The following is a 24193-nucleotide window of genomic DNA, read 5'->3' on the forward strand; positions in this document are numbered from 1 at the left end:
ATTGATCTGTAGGTGCATATGCAGGATAGATGCATATTGTCTCATTATGTGGAGTCAACAATCTGCTGGGGTTGGCTGATTAAAAAAAGTAATGATACATGTTTAAGAATTGCATACGGAGTAGAATACATCCTTTCAGATTGATAGGGAATCCGTAATTATGGAGCTCCGTTATCTTTACGACAGTACTTAGAATCAAGACTTAGTAGACCTTCTAATATACGACAGGTCCACTTAATACGAATACGACAGTATTCTTCGTTTTATCAAACTGACTTTTTCTCTAAACAGAGATTCTACAGATCACCATTTATTATCCAACTAGCTGCCACTTATATAGACTGAGCGAACATACAATTGTAACTATAGTGGAAAGAACGGGTTTTAATGAATGTTTTACCTAATTATTTGAAGGTAACAATTGTAACTGGCAAGGGCCGTAGAATCCAAGCCACGGAAGATCAAAGGAACTGCTTGACTCTAGGGGTAAAAGATATCGGCCCGCGAACCGGAAGTCAAGCAAAGTCACGGAAATTTGAAATGACCAAGCAGTCTGGTCAAGCAAAAGTCATAGCTGGAAAGCGGAACGAGCAACTGGCCCATTGAGAAAGAAACTTGGTGGGCGGCAGGTATGTGATGAAAGGTAAACAATTATGCAAAGGAAATCAAAGAAACTCGTTTCGCATCAGTCATCTCATCACGCATCACGGTCATATATCGTAAGAATAAGTATTAGGAATCAAAAGAATGGGTAATGATGCACAGGAGTGGGGACCGAAAAAATGGCGGTTATCGGATCAATAGGGCGTAAGGAAGATAAAACGCGGATCTGCTGGAATCCACAAAGCCCGAATTATGAAACCCTCCATTAGCGGTTATGATAGCGGGAGTAAGTTTTAGTTTCCATTGTATGCTTGGTCGGGAGTCAGGGTGAAATCTCCCTTTGCGATCTCGGACCGGTTGACGCTGTCAGGCTTGATGTAGCGAGCCGTCAGGGCAAATCGCAGAAGATCGTTGGAGATAACGGAATGCTAGAATGGTCAGTATAAAAAGGATCATACAAATACGGCGCATCATACGAACCTCGTAGTATTTCTGCAAATTCTCTCCATGCATGACTACCAGGTCTCCGTGGTGTAGATTCATCACAACCGACACAGGTGCTTCTCCGGTCAAGTTCTCGTGCTGGAAAGCGGTGGCACGACGGCGATCATACGTATCCCGGTCAATGGTACCTTTCTTGAATTGTTTCTTCAAGGTTAGACGCCGTTTCTCAAGTCTGCAGCCGGGGAGGACAATGTCATCCTTCGGGAGAACGCCACTCTTGGATCGGCCATGGTAGTATTTGGGCTTCATGCGGAGGCTCATTGTTGATGACGCTCCAAGAGACAAGGTGGCAATTGTCGGTCCGAGGCCATTCTCGCCATCATCATGGTACTGTCTGGTAATTAGAAACAGCTCGTTGACAACACTTTTTAGACAGGTGCACTTACTCCAATCTTCATTCCCTCGAAGTACCCAAGGGTGAGTAACTCATTTGGCGGCTGGAAAACTCCACCAGCAGCTGTGACTGCCTTCTCAGTGGCCCATGTCAGTCGCCCAAGAGAACGGAGGATGGCATCTGGTGCCTCGCTGAAGCCTTTCGAGGCTACTGAAACCACGTATTTGTAGGGCATACCCTATACGACTGTCAGTCAGCTGAATTCTCAGGGGATCAGAGAAATGAGCGAGACCATACATAGTTCACAGCAAAGTGAGAGGTCAATATACCGGTAACTAAAAATAATATATTAGTAATCTGAGGTATTGTAGAAATTGAAGTGAAACCCACCAACACTCGATTGAAGAGGGTAGCGTTTCAAACCCAAAGGCTCCTTCTGAAGGTTTTCGAATAGATCGTTTGGGCCTCCTGGAACCTCTTGGATGGATTGGTTGGCCCGAAATTGGGTCAAAGAGCCAACACCCGGAAAGTCGTAGGTGTATTTGTGGTAAGGGAGGCAAGAAACCAGATCAACATTCAGTCCAGGACTGGGTATTTCAGGCACGGGTTCATGTTGGCGAAGAACAAGGCTGGCTGGAACTTGCATCAGCTGGATCATCATTTCAAACTTGCACGTATCAGGTAAATCTTCGAGTTTAGGATCACTGTTGCACTTCCATCCTTCCCATAGAGTCCGTGACATGCACTTTCTGCACCAGGGGCATACAAGGCCACGCCAGCTCAGCCGATGCGTAGTGTCAAGTTCGTTGGACTCGCGCAAAACTTGAGCATGATCTGGAATCAGAGGGCCACTAGGCTCTTGCATAGGGTTCTGAGTGTTCTCATCATCTCGAGGATTCTGACGGGTTGACAGCCAAGCGGAATGGTAAGTCAGATTTTCTGGCTGATTGATGTTGCCAATCTTCCAAAATCGAGCACAATCGTGAGTCAGGCACATCCAGCCTCGCTCAAAGGCACGTGGGCTAGGTTGAAGGCAATGAAGGCATTTGATGACTTCCGGCTTGGCAACAGTAAGAGGGTTTCGAGCTTCGTATGGAAGAGGGTTAGGGCTATCCTTTGCGGCCCACCAGCTCTTTTCCAAGAGGTCCAGCTTCTCAAAGCGGATCTTAAGTCCGGCATAGGTGTCAATTTTCTCAAACCAGATATTGGTGATTCGGAAATAAGCCAAGACGGTGTAACGGTGCTCGAGGATGGGGCCCAGCAGGGAGTTCTTGTTTCCTGGATGAATTAGATATTGACCGCATCTTTTATAATCTGTCGACTTACCAATGATCATGCCCACGGGAAATTTGTCAACCATGCTGCGTTGGAGTGCCATGGCAGGATATCTCGTCAAGCTTTGATCTTTGTTCAATCGAAGCCCTCCGTCTACCTTGCTGTAGCTTCCACCGCTGGTGAATTTAGCAATGGAAACATAACCACTCGAAGCATATATACTTACACTCGAGTAATGATAATTTCTTCATCCATGTAGAATCCAGAGCCGCAATCCTCATCAATAAGGAAACCGTAGCAAATACCACCATGGTTATAGCAAGACCCTTGGACTGCTCGATACCAAGGAAGGGAGTCACAGAGACTCTGCCGGGCCTGCAACACGTTAATACGTACTCATCAATTGAGGGTGTCAAAAAGCTAACATCAGCCCATGCTGGAAGCTTGTCATGAAAATCATCATTTTTGATCAGATCGAAATTTCGAAGAATGGGAAAGGCAGTAAGGGGACCTTTTCCATTGGCTTGGTTGGTCGTGATCGGAATTGCTGATTGTATAATCTGAGGAACATCAACAGGAGTGGATGTGGCGTAATTTTCAGCTATATCAATGCTTTTCCGAATACGAAACGTGACAATCAAGGATGGCCTGGTTGAGGCCTTAGGAATTGATTGCGTATCTTTCGGGGAAGTTACTATATCTCCTTGTAGATGAAACGAGCGACCAGGGGTAGAACAATGTAGCTTGCCTTGCGTATCATGAGTTGCCTCGCGTTTGCTCTGTGATCTAGTCTTTGATCTGGTACTGCCAGTATAGTTCAAAGACGGGACAGGACCTTTCTTGGTCCCCCGGTTTGGCTTGTGACGCGTCGTGACCGCAGACTTGCGAGCAGCTTTCTGATGATTTACCATCTGTTCATATATTAATATCGCTTTCACACATAGGCTTGAGTTGAAGAAACTTACCTTGAACTTGGGATAAAAGAAAAGGGGTTGGGTGGTGAAAACGTAGAGCCTTGAGGCCAAATTGGCCGCAGTGGATGAAACCCAACCGACGTCGCCAAAGAACAGACGCGTCGATCGGTGTAAGGGTTTTTAAATAGAGAAAAAAGTACTGAATATTCAAGAGAGAGTAGATAGACTGTTGAATTTGAAGTATTCAAAGAATTTCTTTCAAGAATCAGGAGATGAAGTTGGATGGTGGGGGGGAAGAGAGTGTATGAGATCAAAACGCGTATTTGGATTGAGTGTTATGAGATTCTACTGGTAAAGTGAGTTGAGCACCAGTCTTTATGACTTTACTCCGTATCTTTCATGCCATTCCTAAAATATTCTCTATTTATTTTATACTTGCTTGAATATTTTTTTAGTACCTTATACTGGGCCAATAGAATGATTCAGCCCCACTTTACGACCAGGTATCAGTATAATAAAGGATTCACGATTATATAGTAGGTATTAAGAAGAATGGAGAAACTTTGGAAGGGTATGATAGTTTATGACTACTAAATGCCAGGCATATATTACGATTCTATATCATAGTGACAGTCATTAAAGTAGTTAGGCTTAACTCAGGGGATCCTGATTTGGTATGTGGGGACTGATTTATCCCTCGGTCGGAGACTCGCAGTATATCCGAGGCTCTTAGAATTGATCTACATATTATATCATAGGCACCATTTGCCCTTTACTATACCCTAATACATTCATTAAAGATCCCAATTAATCTCAATGTTTATGGATAACTTCATTAAGATCTCCTTGGAGTGAAATTCTTTTTCCTTTTGTAGAAAGTCAACATCTGTGACTATGAACACCGTATACTGAACTTGATGGCTATTGCCGATTTCCCCGCACGCTTCCCCAGATTCGGTTATGCCTCCGGGGTTTTAAAGTCTCCCCATTTTCTCCAACATTATTCTGTTACTTCCGTATTTAATCTCTTGTATGTCAATTTTCTCCATACTACGCGTCAATATACTCATCAAACGTACTATTCTTAGGTACCTTCTACAGCCCGTTATATATTGTGCTGAAAAGCGCGTCCCAGAAGAATGGTCTTTCTACCTCACCCTCAATTCGGCCAGCTAGGCACTGTTCCGGATAATATTCCGATCGGGGAGTTTATGCTAAATGAGCAATATGGACGAGTACCACACGATAAATCAAAGGACCCTTATACATGCGGAATTACAGGGAAAACATACAGCTCACGACAAGTTGTTGACCGTGTAGATCATATCGCGAGAGGTCTAGCAAAGGAGTTTGGATGGACTCCTAATCAGGGTACAGAGTGGGATAAGGCTCTGGCAGTCTTTAGTTTGAATACGGTACGTGATAATTCTCGTATCGTATTGCCCTGCCACAGTACGCGGTCCATTTCTAACTCATCGGCTGTATAGATTGATTCTTTGCCGTTTTTCTGGGCAACTCAGCGTTTGGGTGGCCTTGTCTCTCCTGCAAATGCGGCATACTCCGCCGCGGAGCTAAAACATCAACTGGTGGATTCAAAGGCAAAGGCCTTGTTCACCTGCGTGCCCCTGTTACCAGTTGCGTTGGAAGGCGCTGCATTGGCTGGTCTTCCACGGAGTAAGGTATACCTGATCGACATGCCGATGGAGATACTGGGTGGGGTCAAGCCTCCGATTGAGTACAAGACGTTATCGCAGATTGAAGAGGCAGGAAAGACGCTGCCTGCTTTAGAGGTGCTGAACTGGGGCCCCGGGGAAGGAGCTCGACGAACTGCGTTCTTGTGCTATTCCAGTGGTACTTCAGGGCTGCCTGTATGTGAAACCCTGACCCTGACCCTGATGCATATGACGTATTGATACGCTGACCTGTCGTTCTACAGAAAGGCGTAATGATTTCACACCGTAATGTGATTGCCAACGTATTGCAAACGAAGCTGTTTGAGACAACCTACCGCGATGCCCGCTCAAAGGCCACTGGTATATCTCCGTTCACCGAGGTCGGCCTTGGCCTTTTACCTCAAAGCCACATCTATGCTCTTGTGGTTATCAATCAGTCCAGTGCCTACCGTGGGGACCAAACCATTATCCTTCCCAAGTTCGAGTTAAAGTCATACCTGGCCTCTATCCAGAGATTTAAGATTACGTCGCTCTTCCTGGTAAGTTCCTCCACCATATCATAGATCCAACAGGAGCTAAGACTATACAGGTTCCTCCAATTATTATCAACATGATTCGAAGCTATGATGTGTGTTCCACATATGATTTAAGCTCGGTTAGAACACTTTTCACTGGTGCAGCACCACTAGGCATGGAAACGGCTATCGATTTCCAAAAGCTGTACCCAGGTGTGATCATTCGGCAAGGATATGGTATGAAATAATTCACGCCAGTAACCAGAGACAAATTGCTTACCGTTTTCATAGGTCTGACGGAAACATGCACTGTCGTCTGCTCTACCCACCCTGACGATGTGGTACTTGGCTCCTCCGGTTGTTTATTCCCTGGCTTTGAAGCCCGAATTCTTTCGCCCGAGGGCGAGGAGATCACCAGCTATGACACCCCCGGTGAATTGGTGGTTCGATCGCCTAGTATCGTCCTCGGCTATCTGAACAATGAGAAGGCCACCAAAGAGACATTTGAGGATGGATGGATGCGTACTGGTGATGAGGCTGTTGTCCGTGTTGGTCCCAAGGGCACTGAACATATCTTCATTGTCGATCGCATTAAGGAGTTGATCAAGGTCAAGGTTCGTACACTCCCTTGCCTTCTTTTCGCCTGCACGCATTGTGAATACATCTTGAACAACATGGATGACTGACATATGAAGTAGGGTTTGCAAGTTGCACCAGCTGAACTTGAAGCACACCTTCTTACTCACCCCGACGTTGCAGACTGCGCTGTGATTGCTATCCCAGATGACACTGCCGGAGAGGCCCCGAAGGCTATCGTTGTTAAGTCTCCATCTGCTGGTTCCGACGAGGCAACTGCTCAGTCTATCAAGAAGCATGTTGAAGATCACAAAGCTCGTCACAAATGGCTGAAGGGCGGTGTCAGGTTTGTGGATGTCATCCCAAAGAGTCCGAGTGGCAAGATCCTGCGAAGACTGCTTCGTGATCAAGAGAAGGAGGCTCGGAGAAAGGCCGGTGTTAAACTTTGAGTGTAGACTTTAGACATTGTATATAGATAAAGGACATGTATTCTTTTTGTATTTTCTTGCAAATGTTTTCAATGTCCTGAAACACTTGGATTGAGCCGTGGATATGATAAGTGGGGAAATGCGCAGAAATATAATCTTGTTTGCAACGTTTGTTCCTGCGGGGAGGGGAGGATAAGATTTCTAAGCGGGGGAAGTTCGAAAAAAAAATAGTTGGATCCAGTTCAAGCTCTTCTATTCTCCCGCTTTCCACGATCAGTCAGATAGAGATTATCCATAAGTCTCTTGATCTGTTCCTAAGACGGTTCTACCCACAGTTGTTATCTGCGTTTTATTCCATATCCTACACACCAATCTCAAAAAACCTCATACAACGATCCCTCCAAATATCCCCAAATCCACCTCACAATGTCCCACGATCTCCACGAAGAGGATACCTACGTCGGCGCCGATGAGGGCGAGGAGGTCTTCCAGAATGACGATGACCACCCCATGGAGTCCGACGGCGAAGATGAAGATCAACCCATGACCTACGACGAGCAGATTACCTTCCAGAACGACTCATCCGCACACTTCGATTCACACACCGATTCCGTCTTCTGTGTCGCACAGCACCCAGTGCACAATAACATCGTTATCACCGGAGCCGGTGACGATACGGCCTACATTTTTGACTCTACACCCGCCCAGCGCCCCGTTCTTCCGGCGAGCTACGAATCAAACCCCCAGCCCCGCGAGCGCGAGTCCTTGAAGCCCCTTGGCAAACTCGATGGACACAGCGATACAGTCAACGCAGTGGGCTTCACCGAGCCTGCAGGAGATTACGCAGTGACAGCTGGTCTGGACGGCAAGCTTCGCGCCTGGCGCGATTCCACACCCGATAAGACGGGTTACACTTGGGATTTTGTCGCAGAGGCACAGGAGGTGGAGGAGATTAACTGGATTGCCGTTTGCCCTTACCAACAGGGAAGCGAGGAGAAGCGCAACGTTGTTGCTCTGGGTGCCAATGATGGTAGTGCGTGGGTTTTCCGTATCGATCACACCGACTCCCAGCCTATCTCTATCATTCAGACATTCTTCCAGCACACCGAGTCCTGCACTGCGGGTGCCTGGACACCCGATGGAAACCTTCTGGCGACTGTTTCCGAGGACGGAAGCTTCTATGTCTATGATGTATTTGGAGCTGCGGCGGCGGCGGGTATCGCCGGGTCCCAGGGTACCAGTACTGTTGTTGCTTTGACTGCAGAGGATCAGCGCTTCGCGGTCGAGGGTGGCTTATACAGCATTGCCATTTCCCCCGGTGGTGGCATTGCAGCGGTTGGCGGTGCTGAGGGACACATTCGAGTTGTCGGTCTTCCCCGGCTTGCGGGCGCCGGTCCCGCTGCAAAGGGCAAGGGCCCAGGAGCCCAGGCAGCTACTGCTTCTGCCGCTGGTACCATTGTCGCTGCCTTGCAAGCCCAGTCGGATGGTGTTGAGACCCTGTCCTTCTCCCAGCCCCCGCTGACACTTCTGGCTGCGGGCTCAGTCGATGGAAGCATTGCGCTCTTCGATGCCGCTCACCGGTTTGCGGTCCGTCGCCACATCCGGGAGGCTCACGAAGGCAGTGCTGTGGTCAAGGTGGAATTCTTGCAAACCCGTGCTCCTGTTGCCCGGGGGCCCGGAAACGCTCCCGCTCAGGGACGCTCATGGCTGCTTACCTCTGTTGGCCTAGATGGTGTTGTTCGCCGCTGGGATGCACGTGGTGGTACCGCCGCGGCGGCCCAGGGTCAATTGCAAGAGTGGAAGGGACACATGGCTGCGGTTGAGAACGAGGCCGGTGAACAAGCCGGTGGTATCATGGGCTTTGTTCAAGGATTTGATGGCAAGCGCATTGTCACTGCTGGTGATGACGGCATCTCGCTGGTCTTCGAGGAGCAATAAGATCAAAGGTGCCAGTGTTAGAGTTGGATCACCCACGGTCGATTGATTTATGATATCATGTTACGCATATAGAGCAGGGAGACCATGAATTCCCATCCCCAAAAATATATTACCATGCTTGTTCCAACGATTGACTTGAAAATCCTCTGATCACATGTAAGTGGAAATAGAGATATGGTGTGAACCAATAAAAAGACACCTTTAGTAATTGAACATAAACTATATACATCTGACAATTCAACCTAAAGCGCCGTCTGCAAGCCAATTCTTCAGGGAAAAGCTTGCATCTCCAATCAAAAACAAGAATCGCTTCTTAGAGTGTTCAGACCACAGTGACCGTGTTGAATCTCCCGATTTTATGTCTTGCGCTGAACTGAGACGAGGCAGGTGCCTCTCACCTGCCGGGGTATCCGTCCTGCTCCGCTTGAATGCTCTTGGGCGAGTGAAAAATCATTCAATTCTTGAAGTTCGCCCTCTAGTGGTGGCCCTCGCCGTGGTGTGCGTCACCGTGGTGGTCATCCTTCAGGAAGAAGTGCTCGTACGCGCAGTAGGCAGTGAAGGCAACGGTCGCAATGCCGAGACCGGGGAAAAGTCCCTTGAAACGGTTCCAGCGGGAGAAGGGACCGGTGTAGCGCCAAGTCTCACTGGGTAATATCAGTAAATGGAGTGCATTGTCTCTCTCTCATTTGAAGGAGCCAGGGTGATCGAACGTACTTGCGCGCCCAGGGATCCCGCTTGGCGAAGACAGAGGAGGGGGAGGCCGCAGCCTTGAACTGCTTGATGTCGAAGCCGGTGGGGTTTCGGGCAGACATTGTGATTGAGGGGAGGGCTGGAGTGAATAAAGAGGGATTCAATGAGGTTCAAGTCCAGAGACGAACCGGAGCGGTGCGCTTGGCAGAACGACACTCGCACTAGTCCCAATACGGTAAGGCTGTAGCTCCTCCCGCCTTCGACGAAACTGTGATAACCCTCTCCACCACACATCGTTACAAAGAAGCTCACAACCATGCCCCCTCCTGTCGGCAGATACGGGCCTTCGGGTCTCGGTGCTCCTTATGCTATCCAACAAGCTCATCTTCAATCTCAACATCCCCACGCTCAATCAGCCAACTCGGCTCTCCCGCCCCCTTCACTTGGTGGCCACCCTGGTTTCGCCGGTAACCCGAACACGAACATCAATCCCTTCACATTATCTAGCGCAGGCGTTACGAACGGCATGTCAGTCGCTGGCTTCGGGGGCGCTGATAGTGGTGGGACCGGGCTCGCTAGCCACGCGGCGCAGATGGGGTTCGCGCGGGGAGCGCAGATGCAACAGCAACAACTACACCAAGGCCATGATGGACGGTTAGCACTGGAAGCGAAGGCGGGTGCAGTGAAATCAAGAATACGAGATGTGTGGAAGCACAACCTGGCCCACGAAATGGCGGTTTTAAGATCATTGGTGGATAAGTACCCATACATCAGCATGGTGAGTACTGTCCTGCAAAATACACTGCTGAGGTCTTCAGATTGCGAGAAGATATCCACAGTACTATAATCTTCAGAATGCTTATTGGTTTTTAGGACACCGAGTTCCCCGGCATCGTTGCTCGACCGATCGGCTCATTCACCACCAAAGCGGATTACCACTACCAGACCCTTCGATGCAATGTCGACTTGTTGAAAATGATCCAGTTGGGAATTACGCTGTTCAATGAGGATGGAGAAGTCGCCCCAGCTACATCTACCGATGCCAACGGTCAACCATTCGGCAACTCAATGGTCCCAGCCCCATGCACATGGCAGTTCAACTTCCGCTTCTCGCTGGAGGGAGATATGTACGCTCAAGACTCTACGACTATGCTGGCCAAATCTGGAATTGACTTCAATCAACACGAGAAAAACGGTATTGATCCGTTTGAGTTCGGGTCATTGTTAATCAGCTCAGGTTTGGTGCTCCTGGATGATGTCCACTGGGTCTCCTTTCACTCAGGATACGATTTCGGCTACCTGATGAAGATCATGCTCTGTTCCCCCTTGCCGGAACGTGAGGAGGAATTCCACGATCTTCTAAATATTTTCTTCCCTTCTCTATACGACATCAAGTACCTTATGAAACACGCCGGTCGCAACCAAGCCGTCAATGATTCGCCCCTTACACCCGCCGCCATGCAAATTCTCAACAATCTGGGCCAGAAATCTGGGCTACAGGATATTGCAGACGAACTTGGTGTCAAGCGTGTCGGAATTGCTCACCAAGCCGGTTCCGATTCCTTGGTGACAGGCGAGATCTACTGGAAGATGCGCCAGATGGTTTTTAACGGAACAATCGACGATAGCAAATACTCTGGCCAGATTTGGGGTCTCAACGGACATATGCCCGCTATGACTTACAACATGGCCCAACAAACGCCCAACCTTAATGGCGCAACCATTTACTCTGGAGCCGGCACACCAAGCACCCCCAATACTGGACACCTCTCAATGGGTGCTCACACCCCTCAACACCCTGGATCCGGTTATCACACTCCTAGCGGGATGACAGGGAAGGCATGAGGCGGAGCATGTGGACGAGGTTTCCAATGATACGAAATGAATGCATGTACATAAGCACGGGGCTCTTGTGCTGGTCAATGTTTCTCAATCTTCAGCATTGTCCTTCTTGCCTGTCGCGTTGCATAGGTTCCATTGCCGCGGTTTCTGTCTATGGGGGTGTTTCGGAAGAGGGTGTCCGGTGTTGGTAGTTTTTTGATTCGGCTGGTATCTCAATATACTTGAGAGGCGTTCGGGCTCTCGTGGTCCTTTTGCCATGTTTCGTTCATTTTTTCTTTCAGTCTTTTGGTCGTGGTCGATTTCTTTCTAGATGGACTGGGCAAGGAGTTGTGATGTACAGTGGGATCTTTCTGATTTACATGAGTTGTTACTAGGAAGTATCTTGAACATATGTACCTTTATTTTCAAAGCCATAGTTCCTTGTCAAGTAGATCTCCCGTCAGGGGTAGAACATCTAAGTGCAAGAGCACATGGAAACATCGTCCGCCAACAGAGCATTCTCACAGTAACTCAGCAGGAGTGCCCATCTCGCCGAGGCATCCCAGCCAGTGTAATCCACGCCTCCACCAGTCCTCAAGAGACATCCTGTATAGCATTCCTCTAATGACCATTCTCTGTAGAATGAAGAAGCCAAGAATACGCAACATATTAATGATCTTGCCTGGCGCACTCATTCGCCGAAATATTCTGACTTGTATCTTATGTTCGCTCCGACGACCTTCAACGCATCGAGACTGCGCATGATCAGGACAAGATTGAGGTTCTCTGGCAAGGTATGTGCGAAATCCTTCACAGTGCTCTTCTAATGCCAAAAAAGGCGCAGTCACAGGAATTATCCTGCCGTCCAGGTACTTCGTCATTGCGGAGCGATCGTTCATCGAATGGAGGATAGGTAAACGGTCTCACACTGTTATCATCAAGCTTTGCATTATCAGCATATGAGGTTTCTGTGAATTTTTAGCTTCACCAAAGGCTTAGTCGTGTAAGTGCCACTAAATGGCCTATGCTTGACGCTGTTGACGCTGAGTACGTCAAGATCACATCGCTCACCCGTGAGGGAACAAGTCGGCAAACTGATTTTGCTCCTGTCTCCCCATATCGCAAAACCCCGAGGATTATATCGTAGATCAGTGTCCGTCTGTTGTGTTTGTTTTTGTCTCCGTCTTAGACATGTGGATGGAGCAAGGTCCTGTGTGGGGCACAGAGTCCCTGGACCCCACTTGAAGTGGGGTTAATAGTATAAGATAGAATAACGAATTTTCCATTTTCAAAGCTGTCAAAATGGTCGAAATGGTCGAAGAATGAAGATGCACCACGAATATGAAGCTTCTTATTCTTATCCAATACGCTGAGATACCTAACTGGGGTTGGCAGGCCGGGGAATACCTTCCAGCCCGCCTAGCCCATGGACTTTGACAGATAATCGACTAAGAAAAACTACTATACGTAACGCATTCGGACAAATGAATACATTGATTAAACGTCAATATTCAGGCAATACAATCTTGGATTCTTAGTCAGTAAAGCATTGGCCATTTCGGTTTTTGAGGAAGTTCGTATTCAGGCCCACTTACCTACCAGACAGCGTAAATCAAAGACCATGCCTTCAAGGAATTGAAAACCAAGTTCCTTAATTGTAAGGCGGTTGTTCTTTGGACTGATACCTCAAATTATTGTGATTGGCCAAAGAACAACCGCCTTACAATTAAGGAACTTGGTTTAAGTGGTGATCCTGAGGACGTGATCTTGCGACTCATTCACTTCACCCCAGTGATCCCACTCACTACTATAAATACTTCTTGTCACACCTCCCAATCTCTCTTTCTTTATTCGTTCATCAATTCTTCAACTTCAAATTTCCATCTCTTTGACTTTTATCTTCCATCCTCAAGTCCTATCTGGTGTCTTCCATCATCTCAAGATTCAACTTCAAACCTCAAACCTCAAACAACAAACAACAAACAACAAGTTTCAACTTGGGAACTTCCATCCATGTTTTCATCAAAACAAAAACCCTTTACCTCAATCCATCATGTCAATCCCCCTTAATGCAGTGATCATTCAATATGGTCAATAACTCGGCCTGACGAGTTCCAAGGTTTGTTACAATACTTGTGCCCTCTGACTCCCCACTAACCATTCAGACTTTGCTAGTCTTTCTTCCGGATGACCTCCCACAATCTGCTTCCATACCAATTGAGTCTGCTGAAAAGCCAGTCTTTCCTCTTGAAGTTTTTGCCCTACATCTGCGAATACAATTTTCGAACTCGTCACCGCCAACAACCTTAGCTTATGCTCCTCAATGAACAGGCGTCACTTTTGTGTCACAACGGACTCATTGAGGACTGAGTCACGAAAATACTTGTTTCTCGATTCATGTGGTGTGGAGGGACAACCCACTGGGCAAATTCGCGGTGAAGAAGCACCTGTTGTGGCAAGGAGGACACAGGCTCAGCTACGGTTCAACAACGGCTTGCGGTGAAGAAATATCGGCCAACACAAGGGGATGCGCCGCTTTTAGCGTTCAATGGGGTATCTGGGATGGTGAAACAAAAAGACAACAACAAGCTTTTTGCTATGTCTGATACGTGGATGTTTATCAAGACTGTTCTTACCTTTGCTTGCATTGGAAATGTTGATGCTGGGAAATGCTCTGAGACTTACAAACTTACTTGATGTGCTACATAAAGTCACAAAATTAGCCTATCAATGCTCATAACAATCACTTTCTTACAATCATTACGATCAGTTGTTTCAACTAGATTCCATGCAACAAGTATACTCTTGATGTGATACGTTCAATTGAGTTGGCTCCCTTCATTTGTGTTCCCTGTTGACAAGGAACATCGGAGTCTTGCTGCTGGTTGCATCCATAGTAATGTTCCACTGAATGGATTATCTTAACCGGGATTTGAACGGCATCGGACGGGACTACTACCTGAAAACGATCTTTCTTGAGCGAAATTGGGTACTCATTTCTGCTTGACTGCCCTGATCCCAGCGTATGCAACACAGCAACCGGCCAGAAAAGCCCAAATCCAAGCGATCCACCTGGAAGCGTGCCAGTTTCCAAGTTGACCTCTATCTTCCAGGTCTTATGAGTACGAATTTCACCTCCATCAAAACATCAACAGAGACTATGGACTTCCCTTATGGCTCAGATTCCTCCAAAGGCAACCTTCAGATTGAAATCAACAGTCCACCTGGCTCATAAGTCTATCCGCACACATCCATGGCTACTTTAATTTCCTGCTGTTTGGAAACGACTCGAACGACATCTGCAATGAGTATTCTCTACTCTATCTTTCCCATTCCGGAGGCGGCGTCGCACCAGGAGGCGGGCAGAACCAGATCGTCTCATCGGGCGATAATGAAATGCAGGCAAGGGTACTCACGATGCCAAAATGGCATGGCGTCTTGCCCAACACCACCACTTCCCAAATCCTGAGACAGCACAACGAACCCGATCCACTCATCAATACCTCTGTTCGGTGGACCCGCTACAGACTCCGAAAACGACGCATTACCTCTCATTGCTATGCCAATGCTTAATATAAGCAAATATCCGGAGCAGTACCTTTCTTCGTTTTCTGTCAAATCAAAAATGAACTTCTCTGGGATCTTGATTTAGCATGATATATACGTCTGGCACCCACCAGGCTTATGTAGATCGCATGTCCATCCACACGTGGTACTCAACAGATTGGGAAATGATCGCCATCGCCACATCTGAGCACGTTAAACCCCTGGTGCCAGATCGCGCGCTCCTGAATCCTTGGTTTCGAAACCCGATTTCCTATGGTCCAAATAAGAGAGGTTAATCCAGCCACGCTCACAGGTCTCCACCACATGTGCATCAGAGCACAGTAGCCTGGTCGCTTCTTTCTGCAAAAAAAAACCGAAGGGATGTAAGGGGCCGTGAAATTACTGAGCTCAGATATAGAGAGAGAAAATTTGTCAAGGGCAAGGAATGCTGAGTACGGGATCTAGACTTGTCTCCTGATGTCGCCATTTCCTCATCTTAACATCGAGTACGCATACCGATGGGACAGCGAAGCTCTAACTAGGGCTTTTTTAGCAAATCCCTGCTATTGTACAGTATGTGTTACACAGACAATTTCAGTGTGTCAAGAAGGAAGGGGGGCTAGCGGATATGGATCGGCTATTGGACTCGTCAACGACGGCTGAACTACAGCATTCATCCCGGGAGCGTCATGCACATGACGTTTGTGCGCATCCTACAAAGGCAAAATGCAAGTATGCTCAGCTTGTTTTGCCGCTTTGTCTCAATGATTCGGCAAAAATGGCTGCCTTTCATGCATACCTTATGGTCTGAGCTTGAGGAAGAGGGGATATAGCCAAAGGGTTCGCTCACTGACATCCAATATTCTTTTCAAGCTCTACCTAAATCATCTACAGGTATCAAATAGCCAGTCATGTCGAGGGAGTCCCCCAAAATGTACTTCGAATCTCCAGTTTCAATTGACAAAAAGGACCCGGACGTTGGCGAAAGGTCAATTTCTTCATTTTCAGACTTGGAGACGCAAAGAGCGATCCAAGGAAGCGACAAATTCCACCGTCTTGGTTGGAAACGTCTTACGATTGTCCTAATTGTCGAAGCTATTGCTTTGGGAAGCCTCAGTCTTCCCGCAGCATTTGCGACACTTGGCATGGTCGGAGGCGTGATCGCGACTGTGGGAATTGGCTTAATCGCGACCTACGCCAGTTACATTGTTGGTGCGGTCAAAATCAAACATCCCGAAGTTGAGCACTATGGCGATATTGCAAGACTGATTCTGGGAGAATGGGGCTTCTGGATCATCACTTTTGTCTTTTTCCTCAATATACTACTTAACGTGGGCTCGCATTGTTTAACGGGTATAATCGCCCTTGTTGATATCACTCAAAGCAATGTTTGTACGATCATATTCGGCTTGGTCTCCGCTTTGGTTCTTCTCTGTTTATCTATTCCACCAACATTTGCCGACCTCGCCATCCTGGGTTATATTGACTTTGCGTCGATGATGATCGCCGTCGGCATTACCATAATTGCCGCGGGTGTTCAGCGCTCTCAGACTCCGGGTGGCATATCAAGTTCAGATTGGTCGGCATGGCCAAAACAAGATACCAACTTTGCATCTGGCATGTAAGCTACTGTTCGATCTCCGTTGATTCGCAGCATCAGGTCTAACTAAAAAAGGGTGGCTATTAATAACATCGTCTTCGCGTTTTCATTTGCGCCCGCTTTGCCATCATTCATGAACGAGATGAGAACACCGAAAGATTATACCAAATCTGTGTGCACTTTGGGAGGCATTGAAATCGTCCTCTACACGCTTATTGGATCGCTCGTGTACCTTTTCGTGGGACAAGATGTACAATCTCCCGCTTTACTATCTGCAGGGCCACTTGTATCGCGGATCGCCTTCGGCATTGCTCTTCCAGTCATTTTTATCTCCGGCTCTATCAACGTCAGCATCCTTGCTCGTTATCTCCATACGATCGCCTTTAGGGACTCGGTCATACGTTATGTGAACACGAAAATGGGCTGGATCACCTGGATTGCGCTTGTGTCAGTTCTAACTCTGATTTCGTGGGTGGTTGCTGAAGCGATTCCGGTGTTTTCCAACATCCTGTCTATCAATGCTGCTCTATTCTCGTCAGGACTGTGCTTTTACCTGCCTCCTGTTATGTGGCTTGTTCTTCTGAAAGAAGGGAGTTGGTCCTCGAAGTATAATCTTCGAACTGGGTTTTATAATGGAGCCGTCTTCCTGTTTGGAATGGGTGTTCTCGTCTGTGGCATGTACGCCAGCGTCGTCAATTTGGCAAGCACCAGAATGCATGATGTGTCTTTTGCTCAGTTTCATTAACTACTTTGTGTAGATTAAAGCGAGCGAGGATGGGGTTGGTAGGCCCTTTTCATGCTCATCTACTTAGCTACTATTGGATCACTACAGAAGATTGGAGATTCATGCGGGATGATAAAAAAAGAAGCCTCGGAATTGACACGGACCTTGCAACACCACAAAATCAAGGCTTTACAATTCGCCTGCGGCCATGCCAAGCTTGCAGCTGAGCCATTCAGTCTTTGATAAGGTACTCCTAGCGATATGTCCAAGAAGAATCACAAAATGTCACTAGATTGTTATGGGAATTCCACATAACCAAAAGCTCCACTACCACGCGAACATGGAGCACCGCCACGGGCTTTCGCAAGCTGCGAGATCATATGCATGGGCGCTGTAGATCAGAATCTCATTTATAGATCTGCATAACACGCTCGCCGCAAGACAACATCGCTTTCAAAAATTTTCACCCAAAGAAGCCGAGAACGAACGCACGTGAGTCTGATACCTTTGTTGTTGTTTTCTCACCCACTGCATGGTTGCCACTCGGCTTCCCACCACCCACATGGAATTATAAATCCTCCGACAATGCTCATGTTGATTGATGAAAATGATTGTTGAAAATGATCGACTGGTGTTGGTGTTTCAACTACCTTGCTGTAGCAAAGGGGTGTGGGGTACACTCCGACCGCTGAGATTAAGGGTTGGAATCGACCGCGGGAGATATGATCCGATCAAATACAGGAGTCTGTTGGGACTGCGTCAGATTGCACATGGAATATGATTCTTTTCCGGGATTTACCATGTTTAAACCTGATCTTCCCTGCAGCAAAGTTAATTCTCGGCGCCACCGAATTCTCACACATAATATAAATCCTTATTATGGCTAAAGAGTATTTGGCTCCTTCGTCATTTTATGCGTCAGGCACCAGGGCGAATAGAAGCAGATGGCCAACCCCCCAAGAATCATATGAGAAATGGCAGGAATTCCATGGAGACAAATTTGGCAAGTATGGAGAGGAAGGGTGCATGGGACTTTGAATTCTTATCTATTGGTCATTGGAAAAAATCTTAACATCAATATTCTTGGTAAGGTTCTGACCATGAGCAGATTGGAACTCCGCAGGTGCTACTTAGCCTCAAGAGAGACTCAAAAGTCACTCTGGCTGATGCCTGGCAATTCGTGAAGCGCTTCAAGTTTTATTCAAAAGTATTGTGTTTTCAGTCACAGGGTATGGTGGTGTGGTGGAACTTTTTCAGTGCTTTATTTTGCTGGAAGAAGGCAGAAATGAAGGCCACACCAAAGGAGCGATGAGCAAGGAAGTCTGTTAGATATAAAGAGCACCAGAATATGAAAAAGAAAATGCAAAACATAATCTCTATATTGGTAGATGGTCTTTACCTCGTACTAGGATGTATAAGAATCCTGGGGATTGACACGGATCTTGCACCACCAAAAAATCAAGGCTATATAACTTCTATAATATTAAATGGGGGTTAAGAAACCTACACATGCGACCAATGGAAACTAAGCACGACTTCAGCCATACCAAGCTAGTGGATCACTCCCCGTCAGCACTATGTATCAGCTAATGCGAGCTAACTTCTTCACTTGGACCCCTTTTTCGAGGCTGAGCCGCTCCACCCCACCAAAGTTTCCCACGGTCCGAGTGGTCCTTCCGCGCTTCGATTTTCTTATAAACAGACCGGCGCTGTCATGATTGCACTCATAATATTCTTGGGGCTCGTAATCCCCTCATTTGCTCAATCAAACTCGACGGCTCTGGAAGGCTGGCAGTTCGACGATGATTCACGCTCAAGCTGGGACATTTTGTGGACCTGTCTTTCAACAATACTCGCCTGCACATGGACAGCGCTACACATTTCGGCTCCAAGAAGAGACGAGTCTGACAATGCGTACACCTTTTTGAAAATTGTGGGATGGATATTCGCAATTCTCGCCCCAGAACTAATGGCCGGGGTTGCGGCCGAGGAGCTATGTAGGGCCCGGGCTGTGGTTGCGCGCTGCAATGATGCGCTCTGCAAGCTGTCCAATGAGTCAACACGTTTGGTCTCTCCGCCTCTGGATACTCCTAAAATAGCGGAACAGGGCTGTGATGGAGAAGCGACCTCACCTGAGAAAGCTGCGTCAACTCAGGAAACGGAGGCTTCAATACGAGATAAAGCACAAGCGATCCCTCGATGGTCTACTGTTCAAGGCTTTTGTTTGACTATGAATGGAGTCCTTCTGCAGACTAAAGACGGTTGGACTTACCCAGTTCAGCCGAACAATGTTGTTCAACTCATCGAAGCCGGCATTGTGAAGCACTTTCACTTGAGATCCCGCGACATCAAAGATCGCGCCAAGGCCGACTCCCTTGCAAAAGCCTTTACCTTACTACAGAGTCTTTGGGTCACATGCAATATAATTGCAAGACGCGCATATGACTTGCCAATCTCCCCACTGGAATTTTCAACGGTGGCATACGTTGCTTGTGCTGCCGTTACTTATATAACATGGTGGCACAAACCGAAAGATATGGTAACGCCTATACTTGTATTTCTACCATACGTCAAAGATGGCACCGACATGCCACTTCAGATGAGGAAGACATTGGACGAGGGACACGGGTCTTGGGTTCGATTACCGGATGCTGTGGATGGAGATTTTCTCAGTTGGTTGAAAGCAGCGGCGCATCTGCTGAGAATGCCATTTACGGTCAAAGGACGAAAACTTCTCATCGAAGGAATTACAAAAGGCTATGCGGACGTAAAGGAAGAACTGTCAAACGACGATCCGTCCCCAGTCAATGACCGTCCTCAAGATGAGGAAATCGCTCAGCCATCGAAGCTGGAGGAATCCCAGAGATCCACTAGCAAGATCAGAGATCCACCTGAGCTACTGAGTATTGGGAGCTATATTAATCTTGCCAATCTCTATATGTTCGTGGCCTTGTTATTCTGTGGAATCCATGTCGCTGCGTAAGTCTCACTGTCGCTAGTTCTACTGTTGCTTTTCTAACCATTTGACTAGCTGGGACTCGGATTTTCCGACAAAAGCCGAACAAATTTGTTGGCGAGTGTTTTCGCTCTCTGCCTTTTGTGTGGTCTGGCCAATCTATCTGGTCCATATTTGGAGATTTTGGCGTCTCTACCGAGCAGCAGGCGACAAGAGGGCGCTTATAGGAGCTTTGGATATTTCTCCGGGTCGAATCTTGATCATTTGGGCTATCTGGTTCTGGGTCTATTCCATTGCACGATGGGGAAATCTCATTCTCATGTTCACTTCCCTCCGAGCATTGCCTGCTAAGTCTTATTTCACGATAGATTGGATGGCAACAATCCCCCATATCTAGATTGTGTCATCACGAGGCAATTGATTTTCTAGCTACCTAATATATGCAACCAGAAAGGCTTAACGCGATTATCACGATATATGCCCCGCTATACCTGCTTATAAACTGGCTAGTATCAATCGTGCATACAAAGGATTTTAAGATAAGCTAGGGCGTTAAGATGGTTGAAATTTTCGTTGAGGAGAAGGGCTTATATTCTCTTCGCGTGGTGACTATCAGAAGATTCCAATGCTAGTCAATAGAAGTCGTAAGGGATAAATAAGATAACAGTGCAAGATGATGATAAAACGAAATCTGTTTTCAAAAAGATACTGGTTGAAAGGGCCTTTGAAGGTACTAACTAATTAGTATGATGTGGATGAAAACAAAAAAAGAAAAAAGAAACTCCGATAGGGGGAATCGAACCCCCGGCTGTCGTGTGAGAGACGACGATGTTAGCCACTACACCATATCGGAGGGGGACTGCGAATTTCTCCTTTATGTTTACTCTTATCGCTTTTGGTTTAGCGCCACCGGTCTCTGTGCGTGTGTTGTTGCATGTGTATCTCAGTTGTATTATTGTGGAGTTCTGTGGGTCACGACCCAATACTATAGATACAGGTCTAACCCTAATGCATGAGTAGTGCGTATCAGGGTGACAGGACAATACCATAAATACAGGTGCTCCAACAGCGTGCCTGTGCGTGGTTGTATATAGCCCCCAGTTCCCCCTCCTACCTGGTATCCCGATTTCTCTTTTCTCGCCGCTTTCCCCTTTGCGCGTCGCAGTTGAGGCATTTTTGCTATTGATCCGGATCACCGAGCTCCTGAGCTCCCCTAATACTTTCCTCTGTGTGCGACTCGTCGACTCTGCGATTTTGTGCTAGCAATCTGCACTACCCTCTCTTGTCCGGTCCTGTTCTATTCCTTAGCTCCGGCTATGGTACTTGGGATGAGACAGCCCTTCTCCCTAGTCTGCGATACTGACCTGCTAGTTGATCTCTGCGAATGTAGCGCATTCGCTCTATAATTCATTCGGATAATCGTCCCTGTGTAACGAGGCTGTAAATCTGCCCTAGGGCCGATACACTGCGTCAGAGCCTTGTCGACCTTGGCTGGCGGTGCTTACCCTTGTTCGAAACTGAAGATTATCGGTATCGGATTACTAAGCTCAATTGACTGATTAGACTGGCTATGCCGTGATTCGTGTTAGCTGGTACTAGCTAAGCTAGCGCAGCTTCCGCAATCAAAACAACAAATCCCAAATTCGCACCATGCCGCCAAGATGATTCTTGACGACTGCGAGTCTAGACTCGATGTGTTTGCAGGCAAGTTTCCCCAGTCCAGGCCAAAAGACGTGCAAGTATAGATACGATGAAAGGTATCGGCATCATCAACGGGATCGAGAAAGAGAAGGAGTAGAAGAGTGACTCTTGGCACGAGGAGAATTGGTCGAAGTTGTGGTACATAGACCAATTCGCAGGGTTAGGTCCTGATACAGCACATCGGGTTGGACAAGCACTAGATCTGCCTTGGTATCCGGGACTCGCAGGGAGTCGCTGGCTAATGGGCAAATTGATGGCAGAAGATGGAACAGAGAAGGACAAAATTGCAAGAGTGATATGAAGGAGAGTAAGAAAAGCATTGCGAGGCTTAAGCCAGGCAATAGAATTGGCGCACAACCTGTGTTACAGTGGGGGGTTTCCACTCCACACGTTCAAGTTGTGATTAAAGAGAGGAAGGAAACATATGATGAGCTTGTCCAATCTGTAAAAAGTGGTGATGTGAGTATGGACTTTATACCTTTGAAGGATCGAAATTGTAATGAGTGGCTTCGTGAGGACCGCCATCGGAGGTGTGCTTTCGCCCCCAAAAGCGACTTTAGATGAATCATTAGCAATTGGATATGCCGTCGTGGAGACCACGACGACTATGGGGAATAACTTCAATATCCGAGTTGCAACTTGAATTTTGGAAGGATCGTGGCGTTGAACCTTGGAAGTGTACCTGAGTCGTACCGGTACTAGCGTAGATTATATTATAGCCTCCTGTACCTACCGTACGGTTTTCTCCACTCTTTGTCTTTTCCACGTTAAGTCTCCGTTTTTGTTCGTTTCTTCTTCTTCTTCAATGTCTGAATCCTGAGCCTCGTTCCCCCATTTGTCTTTCTCTTTTCACATTCCAGCTTTCTCGGCACTATGCACTCGCAATTTAAACTTCTCCAAGCCGCGCTGATAGCCGGCTGGATGACCGTTGCCACTGCTAGTTCTGGCGTCTTTGAAGTGGACTTGATATTCCCACGCAATGAAACGTACACTCCCTCACCGCTGATGCCTATGGTATTTGCGCTTCAGAATCCGAGTATGGCTGTTCCGATGGAGGCTTTAATCGAATGGCAACTTTTGGAGGGAGGCAACATTAGTGCCCCAGGCTCCATTCTAAGCGGGGCCCTTGAACTGGACCTGATGAGCTCGTTGAACGTCTCGACTGACTTGGATAAGGCTACGCTGGACCTCCCTGGCTACCCTCTTCTGGTCACCCGTTACCTCGACACCTTTTCCTACCCCGACGGCTCTTGGAATTTTGAATGGACTCTGCAAGTCTCCAATTGCACTTATGGGAACTACGCGCCAAATGTCTTGCAGATGACGAACAACGTCACCTTCACCACCAGCAAATTAGGGAAAGCGCCCGATCTTGTGGCGGCAACATCTGCTAGGACGTGCGACACCGCGGAAGGCTATGCGTTCAACGCGACTAGTATTGAAGCAACTTGCGGCGTACTTGGGCCTACCCCAACCACCAACCTGTGCGCTATCACTATCGATTCGGCAGCTGAATCCAGTTTAATGGCATTGGCCACCGCCCAGGCCTGCTCGATTCTACAGCGCCCGATAAACCCCAATGTTACCTGTCCGTCTTCAACGCCCTTAAGCAATACTGCGGGTCAATCTCGCATTACAGCGGTACCAGTATTGCTTATGGTGCTCGCTATGCTGACCATAATGGCTTATTTTGGATGAGAGAGATATACGCACTACAAACCTGATCTGGCAAAGGACCGCTGGCCTTTCCACCTATGTAATAGTTCATGTAGTCTATCTATAGTCTTAATATTAGAGTTAAGTACTTTCCCTCCTTTAATGAACGCCTTTGCTGTATTTTGTAACATTGTAACCGCCTCCTGATTAATGTTGTTCTATATAAGTATGTAAGACTCAACAATAAATATTTTGGATCATAAAATGCTACTAGTAGTAGTATGTAGCCCTAGAGGTAGACCGTAGCAGGACATTGGAAATCCATACCTGTGTACCTAGGAATTATGCCTAGGTGATACTAGGTACTGTAGTACGAAATACATGCTCTGTATAGTAATATATAACTTTGAAAAATGTAGTACTAGTAATTTTAGGGCGTAATACCATAAATCCGAATCCGAACTTTCCAAATGGTCAAATGGTATGTCATACTTAAAACTTGTTAGTGAATTATAGACCATGTTTCACGAAGAAAACCAATCGGGATGGTACGATGTGGACTTTTTTGCTAGCATTCGAACTACTTTTTTCCCACCAATAGGCAGTCCAACATTCCCCCCACTCGCGCAGAGATGTACATATCCGCACTAGACTAGATAAGCTTCGGAATACCCGGGCTGAGCCTCTGCTGGAAACATGTTCTCAGGGTCCTAGGGTCTCAGGGTCTGGGGGATTCAGG

At 47.2% G+C, this 24193-nt stretch overlaps 8 protein-coding genes across 8 annotated transcripts; 6 read left to right on the top strand and 2 right to left on the bottom strand.

Moving 5' to 3' along the window:
• Window positions 1-896: 896 nt before the first annotated feature.
• Window positions 897-3476, bottom strand: N7520_004935 (uncharacterized protein; the record flags this gene model as incomplete). The annotated part of the gene is made up of 9 exons (XM_057138869.1): window positions 897-1031; window positions 1084-1437; window positions 1494-1679; window positions 1739-1776; window positions 1832-2719; window positions 2768-2892; window positions 2943-3091; window positions 3142-3328; window positions 3412-3476. The coding sequence occupies 9 exons, from the start codon at window positions 3474-3476 to the stop codon at window positions 897-899; spliced, it is 2127 nt and encodes a 708-aa protein (XP_056997076.1).
• A 1293-nt stretch (window positions 3477-4769) lies between these two features.
• N7520_004936 (acyl--CoA ligase) lies at window positions 4770-6843 on the top strand (the record flags this gene model as incomplete). The annotated part of the gene is made up of 6 exons (XM_057138870.1): window positions 4770-5045; window positions 5118-5498; window positions 5567-5842; window positions 5893-6055; window positions 6110-6432; window positions 6517-6843. 6 exons carry the CDS (start codon window positions 4770-4772, stop codon window positions 6841-6843), a joined length of 1746 nt encoding a protein of 581 aa, XP_056997077.1.
• Window positions 6844-7248: 405 nt separating this feature from the next.
• On the top strand, window positions 7249-8760 carry N7520_004937 (WD40 repeat domain-containing protein; the record flags this gene model as incomplete). Its single annotated transcript, XM_057138871.1, has 1 exon — window positions 7249-8760. One exon carries the CDS (start codon window positions 7249-7251, stop codon window positions 8758-8760), a length of 1512 nt encoding a protein of 503 aa, XP_056997078.1.
• A 475-nt stretch (window positions 8761-9235) lies between these two features.
• On the bottom strand, window positions 9236-9572 carry N7520_004938 (NADH dehydrogenase [ubiquinone] 1 beta subcomplex subunit 3; the record flags this gene model as incomplete). Its single annotated transcript, XM_057138872.1, has 2 exons — window positions 9236-9404; window positions 9475-9572. 2 exons carry the CDS (start codon window positions 9570-9572, stop codon window positions 9236-9238), a joined length of 267 nt encoding a protein of 88 aa, XP_056997079.1.
• A 194-nt stretch (window positions 9573-9766) lies between these two features.
• N7520_004939 (CCR4-NOT core DEDD family RNase subunit POP2) lies at window positions 9767-11295 on the top strand (the record flags this gene model as incomplete). The annotated part of the gene is made up of 2 exons (XM_057138873.1): window positions 9767-10228; window positions 10324-11295. 2 exons carry the CDS (start codon window positions 9767-9769, stop codon window positions 11293-11295), a joined length of 1434 nt encoding a protein of 477 aa, XP_056997080.1.
• Window positions 11296-15728: 4433 nt separating this feature from the next.
• Window positions 15729-17162, top strand: N7520_004940 (uncharacterized protein; the record flags this gene model as incomplete). Its single annotated transcript, XM_057138874.1, has 2 exons — window positions 15729-16438; window positions 16493-17162. The coding sequence occupies 2 exons, from the start codon at window positions 15729-15731 to the stop codon at window positions 17160-17162; spliced, it is 1380 nt and encodes a 459-aa protein (XP_056997081.1).
• A 1693-nt stretch (window positions 17163-18855) lies between these two features.
• Window positions 18856-20124, top strand: N7520_004941 (uncharacterized protein; the record flags this gene model as incomplete). Its single annotated transcript, XM_057138875.1, has 1 exon — window positions 18856-20124. The coding sequence occupies one exon, from the start codon at window positions 18856-18858 to the stop codon at window positions 20122-20124; it is 1269 nt and encodes a 422-aa protein (XP_056997082.1).
• Window positions 20125-22671: 2547 nt separating this feature from the next.
• On the top strand, window positions 22672-23496 carry N7520_004942 (uncharacterized protein; the record flags this gene model as incomplete). Its single annotated transcript, XM_057138876.1, has 1 exon — window positions 22672-23496. One exon carries the CDS (start codon window positions 22672-22674, stop codon window positions 23494-23496), a length of 825 nt encoding a protein of 274 aa, XP_056997083.1.
• Window positions 23497-24193: the final 697 nt, after the last annotated feature.

This window comes from Penicillium odoratum (assembly GCF_028828045.1).
Source record: "Penicillium odoratum strain IBT 22623 chromosome Unknown utg000004l_segment0_segment0, whole genome shotgun sequence".
Taxonomy (NCBI): Eukaryota; Fungi; Ascomycota; class Eurotiomycetes; order Eurotiales; family Aspergillaceae; genus Penicillium; species Penicillium odoratum.